The sequence below is a fragment of the Scomber japonicus genome, chromosome 11 (assembly GCF_027409825.1).
Source record: "Scomber japonicus isolate fScoJap1 chromosome 11, fScoJap1.pri, whole genome shotgun sequence".
NCBI lineage: Eukaryota > Metazoa > Chordata > Actinopteri > Scombriformes > Scombridae > Scomber > Scomber japonicus.
Genome location: NC_070588.1, coordinates 11,872,883 through 11,895,725, shown reverse-complemented (window position 1 = coordinate 11,895,725; position 22,843 = coordinate 11,872,883). Strand labels below are relative to the sequence as shown.

The window sequence follows — 22,843 nt, the reverse complement described above, 5'->3', positions numbered from 1 at the left end:
ATTTGTTTAGAAAGATGCCGTTACCCCCTTCCTTATTCTCAAAGTGAATGTCAAGGACATGCGTAAACAGTGATGCCATACCTCATTACTGGTCATATTTATTCTAAGGAGATGCCCTTATCACAGTGTTTATAATTAAATGGATGAGGGCAAATTTTTTAAAAGATCTGTCATCTTGTATCTCCAAGTTCCTGGAGAAGGGGAGTGGGGGGATGTTGTTTAATGGATGAGCTATTTGTCTTTTCCAGTCATGATGTGTGTTATATGCTTTTCATCTCGTTGTAAGATCAGACAATTGCATTTTGAGAGGATCTAATTATAGCAGCCTCCCATGAGTTGGCATTAAACTACAGACGTACGCAGACATCTGGTATTTAAATAATTGGCACACTTAGAAAGGGTCCATGGCATTTTACAGATGTTCATGTGCGGTGTTCAAAATGTTTCAAGACACCCATTAGCTGGTTCTGACATGACACCCAAAGTGCAAGAAACTGTAACCGGGTATTCATACCTCAAATTTCAAATGTTCTGTCATGGTGTTAAGGGCACCTGAAATGCCACATCTGTGTTTTGGATCGCAGCTTTATTTTAACACATCCTCGAAAAAGACAATAAATACATAATTCACATATTATTTATATAATTAAGATGTTTAAGGAAAATATATATATTATGTGTGCAACATATTTGCATGGAGTACTGAATAAAGGATTTACTTTTCATGCTACAATGTTTGGACATGGACTGTTATGATGGGTTAGGATCAGGGCTAGGGTTGTCTGTGTTGAACATGGTCATAGTTCCAAAAATTTAGGTTAAAGTATGTAAAAATGCTACCTGCACAAACCCACTCCAACAGTCTTTGTCACTAAAGGTATTCCACAGGCTGTTTGTGTTGTCCACTAAAGGCAAAAAAGGGACTTTAAAGAGACACAAGATGGTCTGTTTCAGACAGAGGCTGAACTGAGGGGCTGCATTAAGGGCAGAGGTGAGAATCTATGGGAATATCATGAATCACCTTGATTCGATTCTGACTTTTTGGTGTCTAATTCAGAATCGATTCTCATTGAATGGATGGTAAAGGGGACACAATTTTCAGTCTCTTACTCAATTAAACCAGGCTGCGGACCACCATTTCATTTTATAAGTTAACTGTAATAGTTAATGAATTAATGAATTTGAAAGCATCTTACAGGCTCTTGCCTGTGTGAGAATAACAAAATGAGGCAGAGTGCTCAGCTGTGTTGTTATTAACATCCTGTCTCCAGCAGTGGTGAGCAGCCTGTCTGCTGCACTGTTAGCTCCGGGGAAAAGCCACTGTTGTCCAAGACACTGAAAGGGTGCAGGGTTGTTGAGGTGAAACAGACTCAGCACCGAGTTATATTCCTCACTTCAGATTTAGTTTAAATTAGGGATGTCCGATATTATCGGCCGATATTTACTTAAAAATGTAATATCAGAAAGTATTGGTATCGGATTTTTATAACTGATGTTTGTTCTGTAGGCTTCAGCATTTCCGAGCCTGCATGAACGCAGCATGGGACATTTACCAGCGCGCTTGATGACGTATAACAACAACAACATGCTAGAGTCGTGGGTCGCTAACTGTGGCTAACCGTGGCTAACAAGTTCATAGCGTCCACCACCATGTACACAAACCAGAAACGAGGTTTATCTCCTCATTGTCATTTTCTCTGTTATGTTTTCAGCGAGTCGCCTCTGTGACGTCACCGTCAGAGTCCAGTGGGTCCTATCTGGGTCCTACTCTGCTGGAGACACAACAGCTGAGAGGAGCGAGTGAGAGTACGTATCAGAAAACAAGAGTTGTTTATCAATATCGAGCATCCCTAGTTTAAATTGTTAAATGCTGTAGAGAGTGTTGGTGAGCTGGTCTCGTTAGTTACAGCTGGACTTTGCTGCTCTGCTTTGCTAACCTTATTTGCTGAATGACAGCGAAAGTTCACTTTCACCTTGAAAATGTAAAGATTTAGTCATATAATGAAAACATACTTGCAACTGTCTGCGTTTTTGAAGATAAGTGCAAGAAAATTGTAGCACGTGTGTGCAGCAGACTGTCTGGGACTTGCGCTGCCCTATTTTCTAAACTAACATTTAGAAAATCATCCATATCAGCAGTGCATTTATGAAACAATTTTCCCCACCCCTAATAAAGGACCAGTATAAGATAAATAGGGAGTTTCTGAAAACATAAATCATACAAACATATTCCGGTAGAGTCATAAAAATAAAAATATATACCTGGAAATGTCCATGATACCTCCCCTTAACTTTTCTTACCTTTACAATGAGGTTAATTTCCAACTATAACACACATAGGGAAACACTGACAACTACAATAAGTGAATAGTTCAGATTTAGCCATATACATAAGAGTAGTCATTACAGCATTGTACAAACAAGCAAATTATATTATATTGACAGATTTTTTTTTAAATGTGTGAGTTTAATATTACCTGCAATTGAAAAACATGCCATAATCAACATCACAGTTCCCTGAAATAGCTAGAAAAGGTTGATATATGTCCACGATGCTTTTCCCCTCTGTGTCTCATAAATGAAAGTATTTTATATGGTCTAAGTAAAATCTAGGACAGTGGGCTATTAATGGCCAGGGACTCCTCTCCTGGGGCAACAGTGTTAATCGGAGCAATAGGTCTCCTTCCTGTTGGATCAATGTCAGCACAAATTTCAGATTGCTTTCCTGATGCGCGCCAAGTTATCTGTGATTCAACTTTAATAGGTTATTGAACGGAGCCAGCATTTAGGGAGCAGGACCGTATTTCACATTATTGACAATCAAATGCACACAACTTTCTCATTAGCATGCATTAGTAAAACATGGAATTAATCTTGACAACACCATTGGGGGACATGACTGCAGTTACACGCTTGTTTAAACAAACACGCCTTACAGTGGCTTGGTGGTCATGTGAGGAGGGGACATAAGGAATGTCGGTAAATACAGAATGACACACAATACGGTAGGAAAAAAAAGTCACTGTGCTAACTGAAGGAGAAGCATATATGAAAAAACAGTGTGTTTTTAAAATATAAATGAAACACTATCTTATGTATAATGATAATGTTGCAAGACCTCAGAGCATCATAGCTTCCCTCACTGTCATTTCGGATAAAATCATGGTTTTCAGCATGAATGCCACTTCAAAGATCTACAACGCATGAATTCAGCATTTCTGTCATGCAGGGGAAAAAAAGGATGTACATTTTTTTATTTGATGAACAAATTGGTATCAAAGCTACAGAACACCATATAATGGTTAATAGTGTCTTTAATATTTACATTGAAATAGTCACACAGAGATATGCAGTAATGGACACTCTATGCAAAATGCTTTAAGCAAGCTCATTACACTATATGCATTGGTGTTGACACTTTCTAACCAAATGCAGTGACAAAATGAGCAGTGGTGATTCAAACTTGGTGTGGTAAATCAGATGACATTTCGCTGCACTTGAAGGTCAATTATTTTGTCAACATGGATGAGACCTGACGGCAAAGCTGCCAACATCAGCTGAAAGATTTACCGTCTGCATACATGTTACTCAAACAAGATGTGAGCGTTGTACATGAGGAGAGGGAAAAGCAGGGAAATGATAAGGTGGATTTACAGTGGAGAGTATGTATGTAGATTGATATAATATCCACACATCTGGAGAGGGCAATGTGCTGTATTTCAGGCCTGTGTGTGTTTGTAAAGTGTAAAACAATAAAGCAAAAACAAATTAATTAGTGAAACAATAGGCAGAAAGTAGAGAAGTGCTGTATTGAGCCACATGTGCTGAGTGATTAATCGCTTTTACATCAAATTTGAATAAGAGCCATTTTCAACTTTAAGTGCGTGAAAATTTAAGCAGGTTGTCAGAAAATGTACTCAGCTGCAGCTAATTAACGTTAATTCTGTGAGTTGGCAAAACAACAAAACACAGATCTTGGCTCTTAATATGCTCTGTATGCTGATGTCTGTAGTATTTATACTTGGCCAAAGATGGCTTTGTCACAGACACTCCACTCTGCATAATCTTGATGATGAATGAGTGGGTTGTCTCTTTCAGGGGTTCATAAAAAGACCAACAAAGTGGTGAGTCTTTTTCTACATAAATGATCTGGGTGACCGCCTCACGTCAATACGAGACAAATAGTTAGTAGCTAGCTTGAGCTGTCAGAAGCTCCATGTCAAAATTTGAAGCACATCATATCATCATGCGCTGAAGGTTTTTGTCACGATCTTGAAGATTCAGAGTTGTGATCCAGCTTGTCCTGTCAGCCTTTAAAGCTAACATTAGCACAAGCAGTTACAGTGCAGCACTCTCAACACTGTTTTGTCAGCAATTATTAAAAACATTGTCGGATTTGACTTACCAGCAGTTTGTCATATGAACCATTAGCAGGCAACTACATGTTGAGTTTAGTTAACGTTTCTCTCACTGGCTGAGATACATTTGTGGTAATGCTCAGTATAAATCTATCTTATTTAAGACTATGCAGACCACAAATACAGATCTGTAGTTCAGTCTATAGAAATGAATTGCAATTCTAATGGCAATCACAAAATTGGTTTAGAAAAATTGCGGTTAAATATTTTCTTTTGGCTAATTCGTTCAGTCCTGGTAAGCACAGCAGGACTCTAAACAACCAAGATTGTGTTGGTTATTTTGACTGCAGTGGTTAAAAAAGTTACTAAGCTTTATTTACGACGTTTGCTTTTGCTAAAAATTCTAACATGATGACAATTTATAACCAGCCACTGATTGCTAGTTGCTGTATAAAGCAGTATAAAGATTTAACCAAGGTCCCTCCAGAATATATGGCTTTAATGATGGCCAGTAGGATCTACCAACATTAGCAAGGCATTAGCTTGAATTATTAAGCATTCTCTATCACAGTGTATTGCTCCATAAGGCTTGGTGTGCATTATTAAGCAATGTAGAATGTCAGTGATTTTCAGTCGGTCACATTACACGGGTACAAAAATTGCGTTTTGTACATTTGCTGCTGCCCCAACCCTAAAGCCATTTGACAAATCATTGCATGCATCTCCCAAGAGGAACCTACAAGGTATGCCAAACGCCATCATACAGGGAGGTCAGTTCATGTTGCTTATACCTCAAAGTCATTCAGCACACATATAGATTCAGACAAAATATCACACCTGTCATGACACCTCAATGTTTTATGCAAGTATAGTTCAACCTTGTTTGCACTAACTGTAGCCAACAGTATAAGGTGAGCTCCCTGCTGTATACTGTACATGGCATCCATTTTTCTACTCTATTGCTTCACTGTTTTAATGTTATTTTTTTATATGATGTACAATTGTTGGGGTTAAATGTGTGTTTTAAGTGTTTTCCTTGTACAAATATTGTTTGTTTGTTTATTTATATTGAGGTTATGTGTCAGAGTAGCCCAGTTGTGCTAAAAGAGAGCCTAATAAAAAAAATTAATTAAATCAAATCAAACAGTAATGCACTAAAGAGAAGGACAAAGAGACATAAAAAGGATGTTAAAAAGCATGGTTGAGATAACGCTATGTGAAATGTGTGTAGTAAACTCGAAAAAGCAGAAAAAGGGGGACAGCCAAGTGTGTGACATTAGACATAATTCAGAATAAGGGCCAAATGTCCAGCCAAGCGGACAGACGAGGGCCTCATGTTCAGACTATGCCAGGGGTAAATACTCACCATGACATTTGTGCTGTATGCTATTTTCATCGGCTGAATTGTAGCTGACTGACATTTTCATTCGAGTCACATTGGCTGTGATTTGTAAATTTCAAACCTACTGGAAATATAAAATACACAGGGGATGCACACAATTAGTGAGAATAAATAACAGATTGTAAGGTGTTCATTATGTTCTTGCATGGCAAAACAATGGCTTCAGAAATATCCACCGAGGTGATTTCACACCTCTCTGACACACTGATCTTTTGCCCATTTCTATTTTAATTTTATGTGTAATTACTGAGCATGAATGTGTCAGGGGCTCAACGGGGCTCTCTGAAAGTGTGAGGAACCTATTGTTTGTATTATTAGTGTTATTATTATTGAGGAGTTAGAGGACTTTAACTTTGCACCCATGTTTGAACTAATATTTTTGTTTTTTATTTGATATCGTAACTGGACTTGGGGGGCCTGGCCAATATGGAAATATTTTCACATGCATCAGCAGTCACCAAACTTGATATCGGATGTGGGTCTTAAGCTTGGACATGGCAAAATGGATCAAAGGTGCTCCTTAGAAAATTTAACAATCAAAGCCCCCACCTAAATTTGAGGTAGATGTACAAAATTTAAGTAGGCAGATCTCTACAAAAAAGCTTCTTGGAGTCCAATCCATAAGTTCACCAGGATATTAGTCATTTTGAATTTTGTAGGTGTCATCTAAAGACCTTTGCAATGCTAAATTGTGAAACATTTGAGTTTTCATGTTAGCCTTTGGTGTGGCTTGACTGTCAATTTAGCCCAAAACATGAAACAATACGTTGTTGTAACTCTTCCTCATGCTTGATAAGAGTCCTGAACGCGAACTACATGACAATATTGAGTCATAGTCACACTGATATCACGAAGCCAATTTTATGACAAACATCATACAATTTACATACATTTTTCATGGTGTGATCTGCACATGATATGCAGCAACATGACCTATAATTAGTGGATGTTCTCTAGCACCACAAAGTAGATACAAGGGATGATAGCTATCTCCTACATGCAATGTCCAACATTTATGAATATGTATGTCAGTTGCCCTCTGATAAATGCATTGCTGCATTAATATTTCAGTTATGTAGCATTGCCTACAGGCAAAAGGGAGCCTAAATGGCACATGGTTCATCCAAAGTATACACAATTTCCAATATGTCATCCCCAGCGTCACGTACTGCACACAGGATAATATTTTACCCATTCACACAGTGTCAGATAATCCTGAAAATTCATAGCCATGTCAACAGACCCCCACTAGTGATACCGTGGCTGCTGCTCCCTCCGACACACAAGGTGCGAGGGCTTGTTCAATGCTGCTTGCAGCTTTAATTTAGAAATGTATTTTACTTAAGTTTCACCTCAAATTGGAAATAACAAAAAAACAGCACACCACTGGGCATCATAAATGTCAGGTCAGGCTTGGCTCAGTGTTCCTTTTGAAGGAGACTGTCATATTTCAAATAATCAGGGATGCAACAAAGCCATCAAAGCTGCTTCTTTCTTTTTGTATTCTGCAGTCTGCAGCTATAATGAAGGATGAATTTACCCTGTTGGTATTTTTTGCCTTTTATTTGATATAAGTATAGTATCGAAGTAAGTAAGAGTATAGTGAGGTGGCAGACAGGAAACAAGGGGAGAGAGATGGGTATGACATGCAACAAGGGTCATCGTCATTGTAGTAACAGTTTGGCTACCAGGACGCTCCCTCAACATCTTTTTGAGTGTATTTTGAGGTCTTTGTCAGTTTCTCTTTAAGTCAAAGTACACAAACGCCTGCCAAAAGACATTAAGCACTTAAGTTTGTTACTTTCTAGTATGTGCTCAAAATCATCCCACACACTGCTCTCTCATCTACAACCTCTAATTTGGTGGCTTGAGTCCGTCATCTAAAATGTCCACTCCTTGGAGTAATATTAGTCTTATTAAACTTTTACAAGTGTGATAAATTTGTTCACTGTATAGGAGATTACAGAACAGAGATGACAATATAAGGATTTTTGTTTAGTATCTGTCCATTTTTTCCAAACACTTAAGTTTTATTCAACAAATAAATTACATTTTTACATTTAAAATCCTTTAAAGTTAAATCTTGAATTAACAGAAATAACACTTTCATTGCATTGAATTACACTGCAAGGTGTCTCAATTTTTTTGTCCATCTCCTGCATGTGCTATCTCACGCAAAGTAATTAAACCGTACAAGCACGGGGAATGGAGCAGCACGAACCCATTATGTGGTGGTGGTCTAAAAGCAAGCTTGGTTAATTTTTCAGAGGAATTTCCACTAATGTATTCAGAGACTGGGAAACATGGCAAAATAAAATGCTCACATGGCAGCTAAGAAGAAAAGTCTGCATTCAACAGCCAAAAGGCTTTCATAATCACATTAATCTGCACAATGAATGATCTTCGTCTTCACTGTAAACTGTAAAGTAAATTAATGCATATTTATTTATTAAGTTATTATTACTTACTATGAAGTATGTGAAGCAATGCTCCATTAAATGATAGGTTCACAATTCTTCATTGTCATTTTTCAGTCTTAAAATAATAATAATGTGTCCAAGTGAAAATTGAAACAAATGTTCCTTCTTATCAACCCTGTTCATGCTGGCCATTAAAAAATCCTTTATATGCTTTCACTGCAAGTGATGGGGACAACAGCCCACAGCTCTGTTTCAGTTCAAATATCCAAAGGTTCTGAAATTAACATTAAGTTTAAGTATATATATATATAATTCAGGTTGGTCAAATTAAGCAGATATTTCCCAAAGTTATAGTCTTTTTGATACAAAACCTTTCTCTTTTTGACATTCTATGATAAAAAAAACCTGTAGCTCTGAAAGACATCCACTTGATTTGTCTGATATAAACTTTGAAGTAGCATTTTGCACTGAACGAGGACTGAATTTTGATTGAACATTAGGAAAATGCACCCTTACTCAAACAGAAATCTAGGTCTTACCTAAAATACAGTGGTTAATGAGTCCTTTCAAAATCTACCCTGGGGAATAATACCGGTAATGTGTGCAGTGCTGTTAGTCGGGCCGAGATGTATTTGTTTGATGGGGTCACTGAAGCAGAGTAACTGAAAATGAAATCTTTCAAACTGGTAATATGGAGAGGCCCAAGTTGAAAATGCCACAACAATTTATAAGTGGTGTTAATGTGAAAGACATCTGCAATATGGAGACTGAGCTGAGAGGATTTAACTTAAACATTTCATTACCCCCAAAACCGCTCCACATGGAGACACACGTTTTTTCATTTGCAAGATCTACAAATTTAGCCACCTTAAAGTTTTGTTTTTTCATCTGATCAGGCCTGAGGATACAATTCTCTCTTTTTAAAATTATTATCCATATAGATTGATCTTTTCTTGCTCGCATTGAACGACATCAATCAAGGGAAACTTATTTTCGACTTTGGGTTTGACTTGAAATTTTATTTCACTTTATCAAAACGCTCATCCTTTCCCATTCCTCCTCAGTAAAGCTGTGAGTCATCTCGTATTACTCGATAATTTCAGTGCCCTTTAGGGAAAAGGTAGACAGTGTATATTGATTGATTTGGGCTGGATATACGCTAAAAGAAACAGATATCTTGTTCTAAAGATCAAATTCTTCACCAACTCCGGCTGCATTAACAAATGCAGCTGAGGCTGAGCCCAAAACACAGGCACAAGATAATTAGTCACACCAGGCTTGAAGTAGGAAGGGCAGGGAAGCAATCTGACTGAAGGATGTATTGATCCTCCACAGAGGGAGGGGCACCTAGTCAGGAGTCATGATCAATCTTGCAAACCAACTCTCTCAATCTGTGATGAAACCTGTGTGTGTTTGTGTGGGGAAGCATCCACTCTCAATACACATGTTCCTGTATGTGTGTGCATGCGTGTGTGTGTACAGCCACATTAACATTACCAACAGCTTGGTGTATGACTTGTCAGAAAGAGACAAATGTCTGTGTGAGTAAAAGACTCCCAGGGGTTAGAGGAGGGGGGTTTAGCAGTACCACAACATCGGAAGCCTTTATCGTTGAGTTAAAAGCCATCCCTGAGCCGCAGATTCTCCTCATCAAACCGAGCGCTCCAAACCGTGGCACAGAGAGAGGTTTTAAAACTGGCTCAGGGAGTGATGGAAAAGGGAAATCTTCCCAAATATAAACTGTTTGCATATTGGTGTTATCCAGTGGCTGGTCACAGGTGGGCTTCATCTGATTAGACAGTGGTGATGCATATCAGGAGGAGCAGCCGACCGATGGCGCTGCTATTCATCTTCCTCTGATACACTGGAGGAGGAGGAGGAGGGGAGGGTGGGTAAGGAGTGCAGGCGGACTGAAGTGGGTTGCAAAGGCAGCAGTCCTTCTTTTAGCCTCATTGTGGAGGACAGATTCAGGATGAGTTCTCAGTCATTTCTTTTACATTTTGTAAGAGTAAAACCTCTCTGGATTAAAAAAAAAGAAAAGACTAGAAAGGATAATGTGTGTGTTTGTTTACGGCGTGTGGGGTGTGTGTAATGTTCAGTGCTGGCCTCCGGGGTTGGGTCTGTGGATCAGATATCAGACAGCATGTTAAGCTGCAGGGACACCCACAGCAGCGGAACTGTAGACGGATAATTGACAGGTTGTTGGAGACAAAGCAAGTCCAGATAGCCAGTCACTTTCACGCTCCCACAGCACCAGGGGGGAAGTGGGTGACTGGGTGAAATATGTGTGTGCGTGTGTGTGGGGGGGTGTTGTTAGGGGCTGTGCAGATGTTGAACCCACTGGGGTCTTTTGCACATGTGCACATCACATCTTCTGACATATGCACACACACATGTTGTACATACAGTATCTATATATATATAACCGAGATTAAAGATTGAATGTCTGTGTATATACAAGTTGTCATAGGAGTCACAGAGGAGACTAAACATAAGGACTCTATATCTTGTGGTAAAAGGGTCAATGATCACACTCATGGAACTTTCTACAGATGCGTAAGCTTCAAAACCACATCTATCAGACCACATCAGGCCTGAGCTGGAGACTGACAAACGGAGACTTTGCACTGTGAGCCTAAAAGTCAAAAACACTGTAGTTTAGCTTTCAAATGTAGATACAACATGACAGGAAAATAGCCTATAAAACACATTACATGAAAGGAGTGAAGCCAAGGCACTGCAGCAGAGATGTTATATGTTTGGTGATTCATCTCTGTGTGATTGCACCTTTTTCGAGGCTGCTTCAGTTATCATTGACTCAAGTCTTGAACTGTAAATTACTGGTACAAACCGTATATAAAATTCACTACCTCACAAAAATGCTGCTCTACATGCAAAGTCTTTAAGCTATTCTAAATGCACAGCTCGTCACTATCAATACTTTAGTTTGTTTCTGTTAACCCTGTAAATATCTTCCGTCACAAAATCTTTTTTTTTCTGATGAACCAAACAAGGGCAGTGGACTTATTGAGATCAGCTGACAATAATGTCTCTTTTGTGCCATTTATTCACCATATTGATTTACATTAATGTGGCCTAAAATCTCTCCCCACTATGAAAGGTTGGACAGGCAGGGGTGTGAACATCATCTGTGGCTCATACTATCAAACATTCAATTATCTATAAAACATACAAAAGGGACTTCAGTCAGAGTAATGACAGATTGCAGGCGGACAGCTCTTTAGTGTTGTCCCCGTTAACCCAGGTTTTTATAGATCACCTCTCATGCAACCCTATAGCTGTTCAGTTATCTCCATGAATATATGCAGAAGAGATCTGTCCTTGCTGAGAGCAAAATCTGATAATGCAGCAGCAAACACAGCTGAGAGTCAGAGCAAACCAATTCAGAGCTCTGTTTAAAAAAAGCCAAAGGGCTTGCTGCTCATCTCTGCGACAGCACCACACAATAGATGAACAATTATTCAGAGTTAGACTGGAAGAAAAATATTAATCTATTTATTCATGGCTTGTTGAATCAGCTTTATCTTCTGTGATTAATCCGAGTCAATAATGTAATCTTTAATTATAAAGAATGGCCTTATTACCTACGTCAAATAATCACGCCAGTCCACAATGCTGGAAAGAGGAAAACAAATTTCTCTACGATGTGATTATGTATTTTCCTGTTGTAAATTAGAGCAACCAGACAATGTAGTTCTGGTTGTGAGGCTTGTTTTTATATAACTCTTTTGAGTTGTGAATGCATAGAAGCAATTTAATGATTTCCTGTAATAATTAAAGAACCTCAAATGTATTTTTGTGAGTTTAATATTTTAAAGCACTCATTTGACGCAGTGTGGTTTTAAACATTTACTAAAGTACATTAAAGAAAAAGAAAACCACAATGATTGTTTTTTTACAGAGGAGGTAAAATGCCAGAAAATATTGCAATTATATTTCATCATGCAATTTCCCCAAGAGGACTGCGTCCATGTATTCATCTATTACCTAAACAAAACATCTGGAGCTCCAACAATGATCAGTCGAAAGAAAACACATTACAAGGATCCATGAAGTAGAGCCCCATGAGAAAGAGTAATGACCGATATGTGCGGGAGTCTGTCATGTCTGTGTGTGTGTGTATGTGGGTTTGTACATGCTTGCATGTGATTAATAGCACATCACCTGTAATAATGGCTTCCTTTTATTTTCAGGCTAGCTGTAACAGATGACGTGTGATTTGATGTAACAAAACACTCACGTGCTCAAACATGAACCGAGGAGTGAAAGCATGTGGCTGAGTTTCATTTACACTTTTACATTTTGTTTTCCTGCCCGTTCCCACAATTCCCAGTCTTTCCAAACTTTGCACTTCCAGTCGTGCTCCTAGTCGGGATTCAAGAGTAAGTGATTTGTCATGCGTGCAGGGAGCAAGTAGCCTGTAACAAATCTAACTGGCAGCCCTCAGAAAATGCAGATACATTAAATCACGTAACCGACAGAGAGGAAAAAGCAGCTTAGGGAACTTTCAACAGGATCTTAATCTGTGATGAAGTTACCCAGTGTCCAAAGAGAGGGCTACAGATGCTTCATCGACTGACACAGGACAGATGTTTCATGCATGTCAGAATTGTCTCCTAATTAATGTACTCGAAGGAGATCTGGGCGTCAGAGTGTCAGAGGACGTTGCCATCAAATGTCTGAGAAGCACATTATAGACTTTCACAGTCATGTTTTTGCTTCAGACTAAATTTCATCAAACTTTTTGGCTCCCCTGAGGAACACGACATTTTCTTTTTCCTGATAATACAACTAAGAAAATTTAATGGAGGTTGATCTGTTCTCGTGCTACAGGTAATATTACGAGTTTATGAGTGAGTGGATACCTTAAAGACAAAGGAAAATAAATACCTCAGTACTCTGTTAAAGACACCAAACCAGAAGCAGTGTAATGTCATTATTTCTTTGGTGTAATTTGGCACATCGAAGGTAATGTAGTGCCATTCCTGTGATAAGACAGAATCTTTAGGTCTCAGGAAGGTGAGCATATCAATGTTCAACATACCCTATTAAGACTTGACACCTGCACTTTATCATCACTAAAGCAATTGCATATTCCTATTCCTGCAGGAGAGATGGGGAAATCCATCTCCTGCAAGGACAGTGTCTTTAATAAATAGTGCACAGAACACAGGCACAAACTCTCTCTCTCTCTCTCTCTCTTTCACCTGATCCCTCTCTCCTTCTCTCACTCTCATGCGCACACACACGCACACGATTTCCCCCTCTCTCATGGAAATTGTTTCATTCCTTTTAGTCAATCTGGCTAATGCAAAAATCATGTATGTCTGTCTTTAAATATTTAATCTTAACAGCAGCAAGATTGAAATACAACGTTGAAGAAGCATTACTCCTTCCCTCCTGAAAGGTACAACAGCTCAGAGAGGGAGAGAGAGAGGGAAAGAGGGAGAGAGAGGCAGCTGCTCTGCAATGTCAGAAAGAGAGAGGGGGAGCGACAGGGAGAGATGGAAAACAGAGGAGGAAGAGACTCGGCTATTTTCGATGACAATTTTGTTGCAATGCACTCTCAGCTGCTCGAGTTGGAAGCAGCATGAAAGCACAGTTTGCCAAGGAAAAGTATACAACCACATACGACAGCTTTCTGTTTTTCTTCTTCGGGAGCAGCCTTTGTTCTCTGACATAATAGATTTTGGTACAGGCTGAAACAAACTGCTGGAGAGAAACACTGTTGCTGCTTAGAACTTAGTGAGAAGAGAAACAGCTCAATAACTGAGCCAAAGCCATGAATTTTGCATGCAGGAATGTATCGGAGGAACCACATGGCCTCTGGAGATCTGAATTCCAGCTCCTTTTGTCTTCAAGTGCTCCTTTCCTTTCAGGCTTATTAGTAGTTCTGTATGAACTAGAAAAATCTTGTAAAGTTAAATGCATTTACGTTTAGAAAAATATTTCAAATGCATTTTATTTCTGAGCTTGTTTTCTAGAAAATTACTTTGATAAAGCCAAGAAATTATGATGAAGTAATGCAACATGATAAAAGTAAAGCAAAAGAAGAAGTTTGAGAAACTTTTTCACTCACCACAGAGAAGTTATCAGCTGAGCAGTTCTGTCCACTGAAATTGCAGCTCATGAGCATTTCGTCTAACTGATGTCCCGTCCTGTTAAAGATGTCCTGCATGTCAGGGGCAGGATACATTAAATCAGTAGGTTTGTGTCCGTCCCTGTTTTTGGGGGGCAGACCTGTCAAGTTAGCCAGGTGGTAGATGTCGGCATCGGTGAGAGCGGAGAAGCGAAAGCGGTTGATGTTGCAGATGGTCACAGCAGGGAAAACCATCTCGGGGGTCGCCTCTTCATTCAGAGCTGTGACATGCGGGTGCTCCAGGTAAGAGATGGCACACTTAGCCGCTTGGTAAACAAACAGTGCCAGTGAAGTCAAAAAGGCAAGAGCCCAGAGAGTCTGCCGGATGCCCAGGCGACCAGAGACAAAAATGTGGTTAATCCCATGAAGGGAGCAGGAGTTAGCAAACCCGGCCAAGTCCTTGGCCGGAGGCGCGCAGCTCTCCTCGATCAGACTCTCCTTGTCCCCATCCTGCTTGGTTTTCTGCTTCTCATCCTCCTCTGCAAATTTGATTTTGCAAACAAATTCGATAGGCATGGGGGCAGCCAGGTCTGCGTTTTGGTTTTGTTTTGATGGCAGCTATCAGCCCTGGATCACTTCCCTCTTACTTCCTTGGCTTTTGTCCTCTGAGCAAGAAACAACTCCAGAAAGAAGAGAAAAAGACAGGAGAGTTTGTTGCTGCTGCTGCCGTTGCTGCCTGTGCTGTGACTGATAGTGCCGCTGCTGCTTCTACCGCCACGGCTCCTTGTGACTAGAGCGCTGCTGATGTGCTGCTACTGCTCTGAACGCTTGTCTCACTACTTGATCAGCTCACACAGTCTCGCTTATCAGCAGTAATACAGCTGTCAAAAAAAACACCCTTGCACACTGCCTCAGACCCACAGATGAAAATGCAGCATTTTAAGCCGGGCTAAAATAAGCACAGGGTACTTAATAATTCATGAGAAGGTAACATTGTGATTATTTCCTCCTCACTGGCGCGAGTCGCAACTTCCCCCGGTCATCCCCACGCTTCCCGCAGACAGCCCCCCTTCTGCTTAATCCACTTGTTTGGATGGCTTTTCCACTTCTCGACCGGAATAAAGTTGGTGTCAAAGGTTGTCCTGCCAAACATCCTATGACTGATGTGAATCACAGGGGTCACTGCTTTTTAATGCCACCCCCAGTCAGGTCTCAAGAGAATGCCTAATTGAAACAATAATGAGGACTGCGAGAAGTGGAATTGAGCACGAGGCAAGTCCTGGCAATCAATCTTGTCTTTACAACAAAAAAGTAAAAGACTATTGATCGAGCGAACGTGTCTGTCAGAGATTAAGAGAGGCAGTGCAACAGTGTTTTCTTATCAGGACCTAATGGTAGCATCACAAGACTCTTGCACGAATTTGAATTAGTGAATGCCTCCTGATGTAGACCTCGATGCTGCTAAAGATGTTGAAATAAAGTATTGATCCGGCTTCATTCGTATCCTTTACAGTGTGTGTCTTAGTGCTGTTAATGGCCTTTTTCCAAGTTGCCAAACAAAATTATGCAAATGCAAGGCAGAAAAGTGAGCGCCCTAATTCATGTTATTCCCCTTTAAATGGAATTAGTCATGCAGGTCACATCACAAGGGGCTGGGACCTCCAGAGAAAAGGCATATTTAAAAGTGAATTCAACCGCTCTAAACACAAGTGCCAAGTCAAGTCAGAGAGAGCATTAGAAATGCGTGATTACTCAAAACTGCAGAACAAATTAAGGGTACAAAAGAAAATCTCTACAATTTGCCTCGTCTCTCCTTTCCAAATATGTCTCTTGATTATGTTGATGACCTGTGAAACATCATAATCTTCACTGTAACAAAACCACTGTATACTAAGCATGATCAGATCTAGCAGTTAAAATATAATTTTCCCCTTTGGCTGATTAAAAAGGGCACCATCTCATTTAAGATGATACAATGCAAAGACAAAAACATTTAATTTTTCCTTTTATGTTTTTGTCCCTCACATTTGCTTTTTATACTTTTACACTAATACTAGTAGGATTGTTTTTTTGATTATGTGTTCTACAAATAGAGATATCTAGGATATTGCCTTTGCTTGGTAGAAGTGAAGCGTCCATGATTTAGCTATGCCTCTGGCAGGCACTGGAGGTCTGCTAACCACGGAGTGTTTTATGTAGTCACTCCCAGAGGATGCTGGGCTTATTTACAGTCTCAGAGAGGGAATGAAAGCTCACAGTCCACGCCATGACTAAATACCAAATGTGAATAAAAAACACGCAGGCACATCTGGCACATGAAAACCATTCAAGGAGTGGATGGCATTATATTTGTTTGCCAGAGCCAATCACACTCCAACCCTGGGTGTTTTGTGTCCCCAAAACGAGGTAGGATGGATTAAATGTTGCTGACCTTCAAGTAATTTCTGACTGAATGTCTCATTTTTGCATATTTTTGTAACATTTCCATACATTAGCAGGGATTTTGATCACTTCTAACACAACTATAATGAATTACAACTTCATACAATTTATGGAGGCTATGATATGAAAGATTTTGTCCTTTTCACATACAAGGTTCAGGTATGAATAAAAATGAATGCTGGGAAAATAGTTGTTCTGTTTGTTTTATTTATTGAGGAATAAAGCAAGAAAGTTGCAGAACTATAAGATGTGGACGGATGATGTGGTCCCCAAGAGAACAGGCTGACAGCTTTATCACCTCGTTCAAAAGCTCCATCTATTGCAGCTCTCAATTCAAAGCACGTTCAGTTCACTTATGAAAATGTACAGAAGATGGTTTGGAGACACATGCCTTTCATGGCCAAAAATAACTTAAAAAAAACATCCATTGATTTCATTTGTTAAGTAAAAACTAGCATATTCTTAAGAGTCTGAGTAATTTAAAGACATACTAGGCAGGATTTGGTGTTTGTAAACACAGCATTCAAAGGTGGCCCCTCCTCCCCAACTCAAACAGAGAAGCCCTAGGGAGAGAGAGAGAGAGTGAGAGAGGGAGAGAGAGAGAGTGAGAGAGAGAGAGAGAAAGAGAGAGAGACAGAGAGAGAGAGAGAGAGAGAAAGAGAGAGAGAGAGAGAAATAGAGAGAAAGAGAAGGTGGTTGAGTGAGCTAGAGGGTGAATGAGGAGAGCGACCAGCACTGGCAAGAACAAAGCCATGAATAAGATGATTACAACCTTATTTTCTGATTGTTTCATGTTTAAAAGTACAAATAAACACACCCACACCTCCACACGTTCCTGCGGGAAGGTGTTGCATTGCAGGATGTTGTGTGAATACAGAGCTACGTCCTGCCTGCTGTGGCATCTCTGCTCTGTGTAGGTATAACTCAGCCACACCCTCGGTCATACAGACACACAGACCTGCTGCTCTTTACACATCCATGACACAGAGATAGAGAGCAGAGGAGAGCCTGGTTGCTATGTTTTTATAGAGTCGATCCCTCATACCCTGTGTTTTTAGCTAGGAGCTATACACAACCAATGCCTACGGGTTGACAAGCTTCTTGAACACAGCAAAATAATAAGAAAATACAGGCAGAGGGCAAAGTCTCTGTAGATACGTACACAGCCACACACTTCGAAGTGATGTTTGAGAGCGATTTTTTTTTTGTATGAATATGTATGCTTTCTCTTTTTTTTCTTTTTTTAAGGAGAAACCTGCATATTATGTCTTTTAATAATTGAGTAAAGGCACCACAGGATAGAGCTTAACAAAAAATGAAACTACATCAATTGAGCTTAAAAACAAGTATTTTATATTAAGTTTCCCTGGAGCTGGTAAAGTGGAAACGCACATCATGTTGTTCCTATTGTGTCCTAACTCTATTACATATGTAGCCTGCCAATTGTTCCAGGTCATTCCAGAGAAATTCAGGATCTAAGTCAGGAGGATTAAAGTAATTTTGTGACAATTACAATAATGAACTCAATAACTAGTTATTTCACATGATTTTAACACACAACAAAACAACATCACAGGGTCATGATGTTTCTAATTCACTGTTGCATGGTTGATCTTGTATTGCAAATCAAACATGCAGAAGTAGAATGGATAGTTTAAAACTCCAGGGTGCCTATAGTTTACCAAAACCTACAGTAATCTACTTTAATGTGTAACAGTGTCGAACTAAATAGAGACTATACTTAGAAGAAAAATGACATAATAGGCCATAATGTCAGTCGCCCAAAACAACCTATAGTTACGTTTGAGTGACAATGCCATCTAGCAGCCATAGTAATTATGACCTGGAGCAGTAGCACAGTTCAGATGACTTGTACTGTATAAAAGTCGACATTTTTCCTCATTCGGAGGAAGCGGGCCACAGGAGACCAGTGTTCGTTTCCTGTTTCCAGCCGCAAGCATCACATTTCCAATCCTGAATCAGGATAGTTTCTTGAAAACTGTCTATGATCATTCTCTAATCTTAACCCTGTGAATATTATTGTGGCCATGACGACAAACGTTGCCTAACTTTAGAGATGTAGTAACTTTAACCCACACCACATGTTCCTATAACCTTTTTACGATAACCATTTTAACCCAAACCATGATCTTTACCTAAATCTAACTACATGGTTTTTGTGCATGTATCTAACCAGATCTTAGCTGTGATATTGTCACATTATGAAACAAAATGATTCTTTAACAGTGATTTGTTTTGGAAACCATAGACAGATACAGTAATGTTGTCCTGGTGATTACTGCCAATAGAGACGCCAGATTAGAAGAAGCTCCTATGTGGCGTTCTGGAGCTCATGGTTAAATTATGTATTTGGTCATTTAATTATAGGAGGACTTGTTTTCAAATCAAATTTTGCTTTCATTCCCTGCACTGAACTGCCCCCTCTCCCTGTCATTCACGCTCTCTTTCATTATCCCTCTCTTGTCTCTCATGCTAGTCGGAAAGCAGAAAACATGCAACTTTGATTTTAACATCAACTCTGCCCTGATAGTTTTTAGGGACATCAGAAGGCACCCCGACAGCAGGGACCTTTTTTTGGTCCAGAGACTATGGCAGAGGAACTATGTATTAAACCCTGGTTCCTCCAATTGGAAAACAAGCAAGGTTTGTGAGTTCCTGGAAAGGTTCCCTGTGGTGTAAACAGGCTATACATCAATGTTGGTCTCTTGGCTATAGGTTCTTTGTTTCAATGGGCCATCAAAGACAAAATACTGTAAATGTGGCAGTATTAATGTAAGTCAGCACAGGATTTAATTATCATCATTTTATTTGCAAAAGTAATATTCTGTATTCTGACAGAAACTGAGAAGAAAATCTAAAGACTTTGAAGAAAATGTGAGTTATATGCTTTGGTTAAAATGACCATCATAGAGCTTAAAAATCCCAAATTGACCAGATCTAATTATAAGGCTAGTCTTTTAGTGAATGGTAGCAGGCATATAATATTATATTATATAATCAGCCATCATGCATTATAGAAACATACATATATACATACATACATATACATAATATACATGGTTTGAACCTCATAGTTGTTATCTTGTGCCTTTAAGAGGCATCTATTCTAATGGACAGGACGTTTTGAAGTGTTTTCTGTTGTGAAGGAGGGAGTTTTGAGGGAAACATGGAAAATAATAGTTACATTTTTACAATGTTACACAACAGCTGTAGATTGTTATGCAGCAGGTTTATGAACAAAGTGATGTATCAAGTGTGTACACAAATCAAGGAACTTTAATTTTGAAAGAGCTAAAATTACAGATGCATTCAGCCTTCGGTGTCTCTGGCAATGAATGACAGTCTGAGAGTGCTCCCTCCCCATCAATTAAGGTTCTGAGCTGGGTTAGATCTTAAAGTTTGCAGATAAAGGAGGCTTGTGATAGAATTTTAATGTATGTTTCTGACCGTGAAACTGCAGGCTGGGAACAGTTTCCTTATTTGGTATCTGAGAAACACAGCTCCTTACTCTGCAAACGAGGACGATTATAATCAAACAGTAATCTAACTAAATCCAAAGTCTAGAGCACTGTGAGCAATCCCTGGAGGACACTGTGTTTAAAGTACAGTTTGTCAGTAAAAGGAGGCCGCCATCATTATTTTATCATCTTTAGAGCTGAGTACTCAGAAAATGTGTCATTTGAAGAGCAATGTTCTCAGAAAATGTCATGGCAATCAAATATCTTGTTTATAGTTTATTTTTCCATTTCAATTTTTACGCGCATTCAAACCAATTAAAGAAATTAAAAGCATTCATAGTCCATTGAGAACATTTCTAATTTACTGGTGACTGAATATGTACTGCTGCTTTTCATTAGAGTAGCTTCTAAGAGGCAGCCTGCCCAAAGTTTCTTTATTCTTCTTCTATATTTTTTAATATTATTAAATAAATTTTCATTTAATATGTTTTAATTTTCTTCACTAAGGGCCTGATTTACTAAGATCCCAAATAGTGGGTACTAAATTGTGCAGCAGGTGCAGACAGCAGTATTTAAATGAGGGTTTTGCGTGTCGTTATGGAGAGTTTGGACGAGCAGAAAGCCTGCAAGCGCAAAATGAAATGTGATCAGTTTCTAGTGGTATTCTAGAGTATTTGTGACGAAGTCAATGCTGTTAGTAAAACCAAAAATATTCCACTCCAAAATTATTAATACTGGTGGAAAAACTCTGTCCTGTACGTATTTTGCATTTTCTCCTCCCTGTATTTTGTACATTGGGGTTGAAATGCCCCACATTGCATATTAAATATGGCAAACGTGCTACGGGCAAAGTAGTAGATCAGCTTGCACATTTTTTGCGGGTGAAGTTTGCCCTAAGTGTTGTACAGGAATATTGGCTGTAGTCTACATTACAACCAACTCAAAATTCATACATTATACTGCTCATCATGTTTAGTCTTCATGTTAACTTTACTTTGTTTGTATAAAACACTGCATCATGTTGTTTTAATAACCGATAGTTAGTTATAGCAGATAGTTAGTTGACTGGCTTGACAGATTTTAACACTGTCCTTTAAGATTGTGATTAAAAAAAGCAATGCAAATAATCCTGAACTGAAGTTTTAATCATTAGCTTTTTCCCCGAGCAATAAGTGGACCTCGATTGAAGTTTTAGTATTTTTCTGACCTGATTCAACATGACAGATTTTTTAAATTTTTTAAATTTGTAATTTTGTTGACAATATACGATTGAATCATTGGAACAGTGAGTATACATTTGGAGGAACATTTCTCCTGAACCTGAACAAAATAGGTAATCATATGTCATACATGATAAAAAAACAAAACAAACTGTGGGTCTAATCTGGATCATCATGACAGTTTTCCCCAAATCAAACCTTCACTTTATTATGTTTTTACATTTGATCATCTTTTGAATTATATGTACAAGTAAAGGTATTTTCTATGATTTACTAGATCATCGAGTAAACACACTCATTTGATTGCAAATAAAACACTTCCATAGTATCCCAAATGCAGCTTTACTTGGACTACTGTAGTTAGAATCTGCTTGCTAATGAATACATGTCAATGTTCTGTGATGTCCCTATGAGAAATATCTGGACTTTAAGCTTTGTTTTAAGAAATTGCATTTGCAATCATATTTGTAGAGGCTTATTTTGGTTAATCAAGACTGGTGTTGAGTCTGTGTCCGTTGGGAAAAGTGACGTTCTGTTTGCTTATGGCTTCAGAGACCTAGGTGCCAATTAACAGCCTGCGTATACAGATGGTGAAATACTTTCAGTTTTTGCTATTAAGTCTCAAATTTCCACCACTTGAGTATGCATTCTATGTATTGTACTTTCACTTTATTATATTTTATGTTCATCATTGTTATTTTCTATCTTATGTTACATTCATGTTACATTAACTTTTAATGTTGTTGTAAAGCTGCACATCAAACAGGTGAAAATGTCACACATTAACATTGATGTTAAATTATTGGATTAAAATGCAGTGGAATTGGTATTTTTTATGTTACTGTATCATTACCTCAATCTTTTTTCGATAGGTGAGTGAAAAAATTGCTAGCTATGCCCTACAATTCAATCCTAAAGGTGCAGCCACAAGATAGGCCTCTAGACTGATGTATTTGACATACAGTTTCTATAGATTGGGTACACAAGCAGCTCAACTTTTAAACTTGGATGTATGTAATTTGTTTTTGACAGGTATTAATGTGTTGATAACAAATAATGAGGACTCAATACAACAGAGGCTGCTGCTACCTCAGCAGTAACACAGGCGGGTATCTGTGGTCAACAGAGAGCCTGGCTCTGTGGAGCCGGCAGGGGAAATGTCAAATTTACATAAAAGCCACAAAATATTGTATTTCTTGTTTTTCTCTATGCTTCATATTTGAAGGTGTGGAATTGTGGAGACTGCAGAAAGCAGGGTGATATTTGTTCTTTTTTCCCCTTGAGTAAACAGCAGAGGTCCTAGCTCAATGAGAGGCACATTTTTATGTAACTGTTACAATCTAATGAGAAAATGTACTGAAGAGTTTTTGAGAGCATTTAGTTACTAATGTTTATCTTCACAAAACCTTTCATTATAGTGTT

General features: G+C 38.8%; 1 protein-coding gene across 1 annotated transcript in view; it reads right to left on the bottom strand.

The window, feature by feature from the left end:
• Positions 1-14,856, bottom strand: part of asic4a (acid-sensing (proton-gated) ion channel family member 4a) — an 87,143-nt gene extending 72,287 nt beyond the window's left edge. Inside the window, exon 1 of the mRNA XM_053328544.1 lies at positions 14,281-14,856. Within this exon, the coding sequence (XP_053184519.1) occupies positions 14,281-14,856 (576 nt within the window). The remainder of the gene's footprint in view (positions 1-14,280) is intronic.
• Between the last annotated feature and the right edge of the window lie 7,987 nt (positions 14,857-22,843).